The sequence below is a fragment of the Juglans microcarpa x Juglans regia genome, chromosome 7S, assembly GCF_004785595.1.
Source record: "Juglans microcarpa x Juglans regia isolate MS1-56 chromosome 7S, Jm3101_v1.0, whole genome shotgun sequence".
NCBI classification, from domain to species: domain Eukaryota; kingdom Viridiplantae; phylum Streptophyta; class Magnoliopsida; order Fagales; family Juglandaceae; genus Juglans; species Juglans microcarpa x Juglans regia.
This window is the reverse complement of record NC_054607.1, coordinates 9,094,740-9,106,114: the sequence shown is the minus strand read 5'-3', so window position 1 is coordinate 9,106,114 and position 11,375 is coordinate 9,094,740. Positions and strand designations below refer to the sequence as shown.

Below are 11,375 nucleotides of genomic sequence, written 5' to 3'. Positions count from 1 at the left end.
CTCTTCACTACTTCATCCCCAACCTCCTAGCAACCCAATGCACCCATCCTTAGACCCGATCTGTCACCAGTGAAGTACATCCAACTTCATTTCCGTTTTGGGTTTTGTGGTCATCAACCGCCCTCTACGCTGCCACCCACGGCCAACCACCACCACCACCATTAGTTTCACCGACATCTCTAAGCCCTACCCTATCAATTTCGGGTCTTGGTTTGTCCCCATTCAAAAATGAGTATTTGAGACTTACGGCCACAGTGCATTTTGTACCATTTCGTTGCTGTGCCGCCACTTCTAGCACCTCCGTGATCTTTCAAAAATTATATTATAGCATTGTAAGTATTTTTTCCAAATAACTTTCGTGATTTAAATGTATTTTTGCACTAACTCATTTTATCTGTGAACTGGTTGGTTATGCCGGACTGAGTCCGAGTTGTACGGGGGTCGGTTAGATTGAATGATGGAGTTGTTTGTGTGATTGGTTTATGCTATGAGATTTGTTGGCTATTTCGGATTTAAATATTGGTGTTTTGAGTTTGACGTTGGCTATGGTGGATATTGGTGATTTTAGGTAGTGATGATATATTTTGGGATTATGAGGGTTTTAAGTTTTGAGAAATTAAAATAGGTTACTTTAGAAGGTTAGGTTTAAATATCAAAATCCGTGATTGATTGAAAACTTACGAAAATTATGTGATTATTTTATAGGTGACGATTTATAGTCGACTCAACATTTTTGAAGAAAATTCTGAAAAGCTAAGAAGTCAAGGTAAGCGGGGTTTCTATGCTAGATTTGCATAAAAATAAAATGGGCTGAGGTTGATTTTTGAAAATATCCATGTTTTGTTATGAAAAGATATTTGAACTACCTCAGTTATTTGTTCTGCATTACTCATGAGATTCTGTTTAAGAATAAAGTGTTTTTTTTTGCATGACTGGTGTAGACATGAACTATTTTGCATTTTGCTTCTGAACTGTGCAAAAGAGAGCGAATATGAAAGTTTGTGCATAAAATTATGTCTTGTGATTTGATTCTATTCTGTTCTAAAGATGTTCTGTACTCTGATGTGATGTGATTTCTGAAAATTTTGTTCTGTTCTGAAGATATTTTGTACTTTGATATGATGTGATTTATGAAAACTTTTGGTATGAAATTTTGAATCGGGATGTGGTTTGTGGATGGTGACCTATTTGACCTACCACGAGTGCTAATAGTGGCTTCTGTTTGGGTTGGTGCCAATTATTTTGTTTCTGGTGCACCCACTTTGGAAATAAAGTGATTTTCTGGTGGTCTTTCATGTGTGCACACTTGGGGCTCCAAGAATAAATAAGGGGAAGATTCACATTCTGTTTCTCTTCGGTTAGCTACCGGGATTTGCACAATCCTACCACGGGGGTTAAACATGGTCTCTGATGCGTTGTGATGTTCTGGTATGATGGTGGTCAGTTATGTTATGCCAAAAGACTTTGAATAAGAATATTTTTTTTTGAAGCCTTCGCTCTGATATTGTGATAGCATGTTTTGACTCTACATTCTGAAAAGAAAATAAAAAGTGTTTTGTTCTGTATTATGAAATCTGTAAATGCTCATGTTTGCATACTAGTATATGTTCTTTGCTTACTGAGTTGTTGATAACTCACCCCCTCTTATCCCCAATATTTTTTAGATGATTCTTGGATATTTCAGCTGAAGATCAGGACCATGAAGAATTGGGTGAGATGACTTAAGAATAGGAGATTAAGAATAGAAAGTTTTTGATGAGTATTAGTGATTTTTGATAATTATCTTGTTGAAATGTGGGTTTATGTGACATGTAGAGAAGTTGGTAATTTTTAAGGTTACTGTATTGAGGATTTTATATACGAGTATGTGTGGTTAATTAAATTTGAAGTGTTTATGTTCGATTTGGAGCTTTTGTAAGAGTATTAATAATGTTGGAGTTGAGTATCAGGTAATATGAGTTAACTCTTCGAACCATCAGGGACGGGGCGTTACATTAACAGTTAAAATCTAAATGATTTGCAATGGCTTTGTTAAAACATCTACAAGTTGTTATTTTGAGGAAATGAATCTGATTGTCAGAGCACCAGAAAATACCCGATCATGAACAAAATGATAATCCCTTTCGATGTGTTTCATCCTTGCATGAAAGACCAGATTTGCTATCATCGTCGTTACATTATCACACCATAGCAACGATTGTGGAATGTTTAGTTCATCAAGCAAAGAGAGACTACATGAGAGTACTTCAGTGGTCGTGTTAGCAATGGCTCAATACTCAACTTCGATGCTAAATCGGGAGACTGTTTTCTGCTTTCGAAAGCTCTACAAAATGATGCTGGAGCCAAGAAATGCATGTCAATAGTTGATCAACAGTCAAGGCAGCAAGTCCAGGAAAAACTGAAGTGGACCAACGTCCTTTAGTAGGAGAGTGCCATCAGAAGTTGCTTCCCCTGAGAACTGAGACAGAGAGGTGGGCATTGGACATTGGGAATGCAACAACATGTGTTCGCTGCAGTAAATCAATGCCAAGGAAAAACTGAAGTGGACCAACCTCCTTTAGCTTTAGTATGAATTTCATGGAGGTATAGTATATCGGATTCTATATCAAAATGGAAAATTTCGGCCGAAGGCCAGAACGGAGAATTTAAAACTATGAATCGACATGCAGCGTGTGGATTTGATGATTTTGATTGGCAAATTCAGGTGGTTGAACCATAAAAAACATATTCGATGGGGAGAGGCATTTTTCACGTCCAGTTGATGGTTGTGCCAATTGGCAGAGAGAGCAAGGAAAAGAACAGTACGGATGGCGACAAGCTCGATAACTGGGGTCAACAAATATTACACAAGAACTTGGATGTTGGCACTTATGAATCTAATAAGACAGAACAAAACAATAGGCAACTTTTATTAAAACTGACTTGAACTGAATTCAATCCACTATACAAAATAGAGATTAAGCACATCAAAGAAGTATTTAAGATACAAGCACATATAAGGAAAATAAATAAAACGTTGCGGGGGGAAAAAAACCCGCCCTTGTGGAATGACCTTAAAATTAAATTTGGAGGCCGGGTACAGCCGATGGGCAGTCATTTGTATAATAACAGCACACACCAAAGTAAAATAATTTACACTGACATTAGCGATGGTTTGATCACGATGACTAGCAGGCTAAGAAGCTTATGAGATTAAACCATAGAGAAACTTTTTTTAATTTATGCATACTCGGGGTTGAATGCTAAGGCCACCTGGTGAATCATATCCTTCATTTGCTCCTCTTCCAATTGTTGCTCAAAGTCAAAGGAAAATGGCTCTGCGCAGACCGGTTCATCAGCTATGTCATGCAGTCTTTCAAAGTAGGGATGGGCCAAAGCTTCTTCAACTGTGCAAAGACAACATATTAACTATTGGAGAAAAGTACATTTAAGGAAAATTTGAAATTAAACTCAATATTTAACTTTGAGGCATGTCTCAATTCCACATATGAAGTATTAATGGTGGCAAGCACTAAAATCCCCACCGATTTAGAGATAAAAGCATGTCTATAAATGTATAATTCTGGCAACTAATATATGCATGCAAGTTTTGCTTTGTCTGTACATGTGAATAAACCTTGCAGAGTGAAATTTGAAGAAAGAGAGACTTCTGAATGTTTTCCATGACGGGATGAAAAACAAAGGTTCCACAACTGAGGGACTTAAAATCACAACTTCTACTGCCTTTTTTAAGTGATCAAAGGTTTGCTATTCAGTGCCTGACGTCTGACATCACGATAGTAGATGGAGAGAGTAGACCAGATAACATAGCTTCCCATACACTAACAACACAGAAGCAACTCATAGACTCTATTCTACAAAATGTATATGAAACCCAATTACAATTTACAAATTTTAATAGGTACAGATTGCGGTTTCTTTAAGAGAAACAATTAGGTTAGACTTTCATTGTATTAAAACTTTAAATTGTCTGTTAAAATTTCTTAATTACTTCGGACCTATCCAAAAAGCAATTAATGGAGCATCCACTTCTAAACAACAGATAACTGATCAAAACTGAATTTGATATGAGTGTTTGGTTCACTAGTCACCTAATTCAACTGCTTCTCATTGAACACACAATTGCGCAGAAACATTATTTTGATTGCTCGAGTTTTCTCTTTGCGTTCACATCATTGACACATGGTTTATTATGCTAATAGTGCTCTTGACAGTTCCAAGGTGAGTCGGTGACAACATTCTATTCAAGGAGGACATACTACTACAAAACTCAAGCTATGAATCAATAGTCGTGAACAAAAATCAAACTGAAAACAAACAGTTTTTAATGTTAAGTCCAAGCTATTATTCTTCTAAAGCATTTAAGGAACAGCGTGATAAATTTATATGCCTTAGAATGCCCAACTTGGTTTGAAAGTAAGCTTGAAGTATGCAGTGAAACTCAATATGATGATTGTTTTCCATTTTTAAGTTGATTGATGAAAAATTTTCATATCAACAATGCTACAATAATTAAAAATTAATAAATTTCATCTGGCCAGCAAAGCATAAAAATGACCGAAACAGGATAGTAAAATTACCAGTGATTCTTTTAGCAGGATCAAATGTCAACATTTTCTCCATGAGATCAATGGCCAGTGGATTAACATGTGGGAAAACACTGAGTAATGGCTGTCGAGGGTGTGGGGGCTGTTGGCGAATATATCTTTTTGTATCCTCATTCCGAACAAACCAAAGATCGGACTCAGTTGGCATCCCAAGGAGCTAGAAAAAATAAATACATAAATGAGGCATAAATAAGAGCATGCATAAGCATATATCAAGCAGAAATCACTTAAAATAATTCATTAATAATACCTAATTCATTCCAATAACGCACTAAAGCAAAAGGAAATACTAGAAAGGAAGTCTATTGTAAGTAATTAGAACCCTTGAAATTAATCACTAAACACAGTAATGTACAATAAAATATGAAAAATAAATAGTCAACTCATGGAAGCAAACTAATATACCATAACATATGACAAACAAATAGCCAACTCATGAAAGCAAAAAATAAAAAAACAAAAAATAAAAATAAAAACAAAGGCAATGAAGCTTAGCTATATATCTAAAAGAGTTGTGTAAATTAGAAGCATGATCAGCTTCAGAGTTGAAACGATGAAAGAGTTTCCATATTGTTCATTTATTCCAATACTTAAGTGCATCAGTGGAATGCCATGTAGAAAACCAGAACAGGAAATTCGTTACAATAAGTATCTTAAGTTATATTATTTCTTCTCATAGAGGTTGCACACTAAACAAACCCTTACAACAAAGAACTGAAGTTGAAATTAATTTTCTTAAAAGTATACGTCTATCCTGACTTGCTTTCTTTTTTTATTCCTTACCTCTATCAACAAGCGCATCTGATGCGCTTGATCTCTGCCTGGAAACAAAGGCCTTCTATTCATAAGCTCCATAAAGATGCAACCCACAGACCACACATCAATGGCAGCAGTGTAATCTGAAGAGTTCAACAGTAGCTCAGGCGCCCTGTACCATCTCGTGACAACATATTCAGTCATAAACTCATTCTCTGCAGCCGGACGAGCAAGACCAAAATCACAAATCTTCAGGTCACAATTTGCATTCAATAAGAGGTTGCTGGGTTTCAAGTCTCTATGAATAACATTTGCAGAATGTATAAACTTCAGTCCTCGAAGGATCTGATACAAGAAGTACTGCAAAGCATCATTGTCATCATAAAACTAATATCAGTTCCAAAAAAATTTTAACAATAAAAAGAAACACATAGTTTAGATAGTCGAGGTGCTATACAATTGTGAGACTCAAAAGCAAGGCATGGTACCTGAGAGTGCTCCTCTGATAAGCCTTGATTGGAGCGAATTATTTGGTGAAGATCAGTATCCATGAGTTCCGTGGCAATGTAGACATCTGTAAATTCTCTCCGTAAAGGAGGAGGAACAACATCTCTTATACCTATGACCTGTATTACATGCAGGTGATTCTACTTCACAAATCCGATAATAATACAAGACAGTCTTATATTGAATCTATTAAAGTCCAAATCCCTATTACTTGGGCTCAAGATGAATGTTTCTTAAACCGTCCTCTTCTGGAAAAAAAAAAATGTTTCTTAAATATTAGATAAAGTAAAAACTTCAACTTTCTTTTGCTACAATGGAACTTTGTTAACAAAAACAATGCTTTCCGTTCCATTTATTAGAGCAAGAGGAATGCTATTTATAATCTTTTAATTATCATCATTTCATCGTGCAATCATTTGATGTCAATCATTTTACATCAAGAAAAGATCAAAGGGTAATCGATAAGAGATAATTGACATCATTTTTCAATAAAGCAAAACACTCTTAAAACATAAAAAGTTTAGAATCTGTGGAAGTTTTTATTCTAATTTTAATTACTAAATTCATGGATAATCAGAGATTAGTTGCTATCATAAAACAAGATTTTTTTTTTTTTAAAAAAAAAAAAAAACCCTAAATAGGAAGTATTAGCACAAGGGCCCAAAATTCATACCACATCAGAGTTAAGTTTTACTTTTCAAAATTGAGTCACAGAAAGATGGACCAATGTTTTAGCTTTTTCTAGAATCAGCCAACAACTTGAATGAAACTGAAGATTTTCTTTCCATTTTTTCCTTACATTTTCATGATCGAAATGCCGAAGCAGCTTAATCTCCCTAAGCGTACGCTTGGCGTCCATGTGGTTATCGAACGCGTTCGCTATTTTCTTCATGGCGACCATCTCGTTCGTCTCCGAATTCAACACCGAGCTTCAAAAAGTCAACCACCGAAAATACAGTTAAGTTACATCCCAAACCACAACCCATCAAAGCAAAACCAGCCACCAAAAAAAAAAAAAAAAAAAACCCAAATCTGATCGAGTACCAGACGATTCCGTACGCGCCGCGACCGATAGGCATGATGGGAGGGCGGTACTTGGCCGTGATCTCGAAGAGGTTCCCGAAGATGTTGTGCTGAAAAAACTGACCTCCGTGCGTTGGAACCGCCGGAAAATCCCCTAACTGACCGGCTGCCGAACTGTGGTTGGCGTCAGCCATTTCCGAACTCTCTCTTTCTCTCTACCTGTTCCTCAGAAGCTTTCTCGCTCCGTATCTTGTGAAGAACAAGTAATGAGGACGAAGAATTTAAAGGGAGAGACAGAAAGGATTTAAATGGACAAGAGCAGCCTTAGGTTCAGATCCTCAGTGCTTTTCCGTTTGGTCTGAGTTCGGAGTTGATGGCTGGAAGGTGACAGGAAACGAAGCAGAGAGAGAGAGAGAATGTAAAAGTAGTGACCCCATAACGCGGTTGGACAGGCATCGGAGGGCTGAGATTCCAGCCGCCTCTCATCGATGGTTCATATTTGTTTTATTTTTCCAACCGTCATTGGGTTCGGATAACTTAAAAGTCAACAAAACCACGCATGAATTTAACCATTATAACTATAAAAAAATCATTATTTATTACTTTTTTTACGATTTTCTTCTCAATTTTGTGTTTGAGGTAATACGTTCATTAAATAATAAGTTCAGATGTAAAATATAACAAATATTTTTTATTATTTAATCTAACATTATAAAATAGTATAATAAAATAGATGATGGATAATTTTGCCCAATTGGGTTAATTAACTATGACATTTTAAAAATATTGGGATTATTTTTCAAGATTTTATTAAATTAGTGAAGTAAAAGTCTTTCTTGTCCTTCGAATAGTGAATTGAGATGAGATAAAAATTAAATAAAATATTTTTAAAATATTATTTTTTAATATTATTATTATTTTGATATTTAAAAATATTAAATTATTTAATATCTTTTATATGAGAATTTAAAAAAGTTGTAATGAAGAGATGAGATGAAACACTTTCACTATCCAAATGTGACTTGCTTGTTTAGAAAAATTTTACATCCCAAAATTTTCTTCTTATTTCATTTCATCTCATTCTCAAATATCACTCAAACGCAAATATTTTCAAACTAATTATTACAATTTTTTCAATCTAATTATTATTAATTTCTCAAACTTTCAAACGAAAAATAAAAATAATTCAAATTTTCAAATATTCAAATAAAAATAATATTTAAAAATAATATTTTAATAATATTTTAACTTTATAATCTTTTTTATTCATTTTTTTCTCTCTCATTTTCTAAAATCTTATAAAATATTAACTCAAATTATTTCACTATAATTCACATACTATCTTATTATAATTTATAAAATTCTTTATTTTATCCCACTCTCTAAGCTTTTCTGATCTTCAATCACAAATATTTTAAATAATTCTTAATTTAATTAATTAGTATTTATAAAATAGTCACATCATATGATTAATTCATGACAAATTAGGTTAAGACAGCATTCATCTATTTTTATATGTGTTACGCTGTTAATGAAGTCAACTTAATACGTGTTCATAACAAGATTTTCTTTGAGATTCCTTTCTGCTTTGATAATTTTTTTTAATAAAAGATTGACATTTGAGAAAATATTAATTTAAAAGATGGTTGGATTAAGAGAAGAAAAAAATATATATATATATATATATTTAAAGATGCGTAAGGAAATTGTTAATGACCAATTGTAATAAAAGGTATTTTGATGATGTGTGGAGAATTATGAACCACCAGATTTAATTAATTTAATGTTGTTAGAGGTTTCAAATTTTGTACATATCATATCCTTTTTTTTTTTTTTTTTTGGCACTCAAATCTAGTTGGTCCAATTTTTGTATCATATTTAATCTCAATTATTGGAACATTAAGGTTGGATTTGTTGGAATAGGGTTTTATTTTCAGATTTTTCTGTTGGGCAGAATTTTTTTTAATCTCAATAATTTTTCTTAAATTTAATTATTTATTATATTTTAAAAAATTGTAATTGGTTATGTGAGAGTTTTCAATCATTTTAATTTAATTTAATTTAAATAAAAAAAAAAAAACAGATATTGATCCTATTTCTTAGTGTTTAGATGATAACAGTCTTCAACAGGTATAACTGAAAAAATTATAACAGAATGACAAGAGAGTCATCTCATGGAGATAAAACAAATTTTCAATCTTATGAAATATGAAAGAAAAGTTTCAAGTCCTGGTAAGACTTATTTGAAACCAAAAGCCTTTTTTTTTTTGGCTGAATAGAAACCAAAAGCCTCTGTTTACTTGAATTAGTCACTGATATTAATCTGTGGGTACAGAGAACAGGACTTTGTAAATATAATTGCATTTGTTTGTACCATTGAGCAGAGTAGATTTTGGATGGGATTAATGTCAAAGTCACAAACTCTTGACATCAAGTTTCAAATTAATTAAGTCACAAAAAATAATAACGACAAAAACTAGCTAAATATTTACGGGATGTTTGGAAAAAGTTTTCATCTCATCTCATCTCATTTCATTCCATTCCATCTTATTTTATTTTTAAATATCATTTAAATACAGATACTTTCAAATTAATCATTACAATTTTTTCAAACTAATTAATACTATTTTTTTAAACTTTCAAATAACAAATAATTCAACTTTTTCAAATTTCAAAACAAAAATAATATTAAGAAATTATATTTTAACAATATTTTATGTTTATAATATTTTTTTATTCAACTTTTTCTCTCTTATTTTTTAAAACCAAATAAATATCTAACTCAAATTATTTTACTACTATTTACAAACGAGTAATTTTACATACAACCGTAAAGTACGTAAACGTCGTGTAATCGCTTTTGAAAAGAGTAGGATTCATTATTAAAAAATTAACTTTTTTATGTGAGTCTCATATTTTATTCACTTTTTCAAAATGATTATGCAGTAGTTATACAATTCACAATTATAAATATCTTTTTTCTTTACAAATTATCTTATTATTATTCACAAAATTCTTATTACATCTCATTCTCTAAAAATCCCTTAAATGCAATGCTTTATAGGTGAAAAAGCAGAAAATTTACTTGTTTTGTATGATGCGAGCCCTTAAATTTAACTGAATAAAAAGTGGTCCTACGTGCCAACGCATGCATGTAGGACTTTTGAGGAAGACCACCTTCCTTACCACCAAACACTTCTCTCGAACCACCTGGATCACCATTAGATGAGCTCCTACTGGTGCCGACGACACCAAAGGACCCATGGGTGCCATCATGGGTGAATCCACAGAAGAAAAAACCCTAACCACCAAATAAAAGATACCCCGAAAATTGCCGAGCTAAATTCTTAAGTGCTCACATCATACAAAACAAGTAAATTTTCTACTTTTTCACCTATAAAACATTGCATTTAAGGGATTTTTGAAGAATGAGATGTAATCGAAATTTTGCTTTCTTGTCGTTTGAGTTAGTATTATTATTATTTATTTATGATTTTCTTCTTCTTTAAATGAGAATTTGATTTGAATAAAAGATGGAGGTGTCATCCTCCTTTTATTAAAAAATATATATATTCTCCAACTAAATTGAAGAATAAAAAAAGATGAGTTTTAGAAGATTCTTGAAAAGATTGCGATACCATGGCCAAAATTCTAGACGGTCGACGACTATAGTTACCGAACATAGCGTGGAAAAAGGATTAAATAAAGAGGTTAGTCAAGATCGGTTAGATTGTTGTTGCCAACTTCTCATGTGCTTTTTTCCTTTGATAATTTTTATTTGCTTGTTCACACCCATTGAGTTGAAAATTATAAGCATAAGAGTTTTTTCAACTTGTTCCCACGTGCGATTAACATCATGCAGCTTCAATCCATTTCTTACTTTACCCATATAAAAATAAAATAAAATAAAGATCTAGAGAGAAGAAAAATGAGCCAAACAAAAGCATAAGATTATCCAATATATGGGTTAAAAAATTTGCTATTCATCATCTTCACATACTACACATCACATTTTTTTAAAATTTTTTTTCTTAAACTTATTGAATTCTTCTACTCATCATCCATATACCACACATTTGGTAAGAGAAAAAAATACAAATAAAATAGAAAAAAATGTGGTGTGTAATTTGTATGGATGATGAATAGAATTTTTCATGGGTTAAACCCTATCAAGATATACATAATCCCTATTTAATTTCCATGACTTAGCATATGTTTAGGATTGCGGTGAAAAATATAACTTATAACTTTATGGCTTATAACTTACAACTTAAGTAATAAGTTCTATTATTAAAAAGTTATTTACTATTTGGTAATATTAATATGTTTAAAACACTTTCAAACATGTTATATTTGTTTGAAAACAAATTAAAGAATGATTTTTTTAATGTAGAAATGACGATCATTTGATTTTTTAAAAATTATAACCATAATCTTAAAAGTTTAAAAGTTGTATGGGTATTTTCGCTCATTCACAGTTTT

At 32.4% G+C, this 11,375-nt stretch overlaps 1 protein-coding gene across 1 annotated transcript; it reads right to left on the bottom strand.

The window, feature by feature from the left end:
- Nucleotides 1-2,887: 2,887 nt before the first annotated feature.
- Nucleotides 2,888-7,348, bottom strand: LOC121240712 (mitogen-activated protein kinase 3-like). The gene is made up of 6 exons (XM_041138219.1): nucleotides 6,915-7,348; nucleotides 6,670-6,799; nucleotides 5,852-5,989; nucleotides 5,391-5,723; nucleotides 4,581-4,764; nucleotides 2,888-3,386 (listed from the first exon to the last, which is right to left on the bottom strand). Exons 1-6 carry the CDS (start codon nucleotides 7,085-7,087, stop codon nucleotides 3,220-3,222), a joined length of 1,125 nt encoding a protein of 374 aa, XP_040994153.1. The 5' UTR covers nucleotides 7,088-7,348; the 3' UTR covers nucleotides 2,888-3,219.
- Between the last annotated feature and the right edge of the window lie 4,027 nt (nucleotides 7,349-11,375).

Excerpts from the sequence above, each read along its gene's own strand:
- LOC121240712 (XM_041138219.1), bottom strand. The coding sequence starts at position 7,087 with ATGGCTGACGCCAACCACAGTTCGGCAGCCGGTCAGTTAGGGGATTTT. Across the intron at positions 5,724-5,851 it reads TATCAGAGGAGCACTCTCAG|TACTTCTTGTATCAGATCCT; the intron begins GTACCATGCCTT and ends GATGCTTTGCAG. Across the intron at positions 4,765-5,390 it reads AGATGCGCTTGTTGATAGAG|CTCCTTGGGATGCCAACTGA; the intron begins GTAAGGAATAAA and ends TATTTTTTCTAG.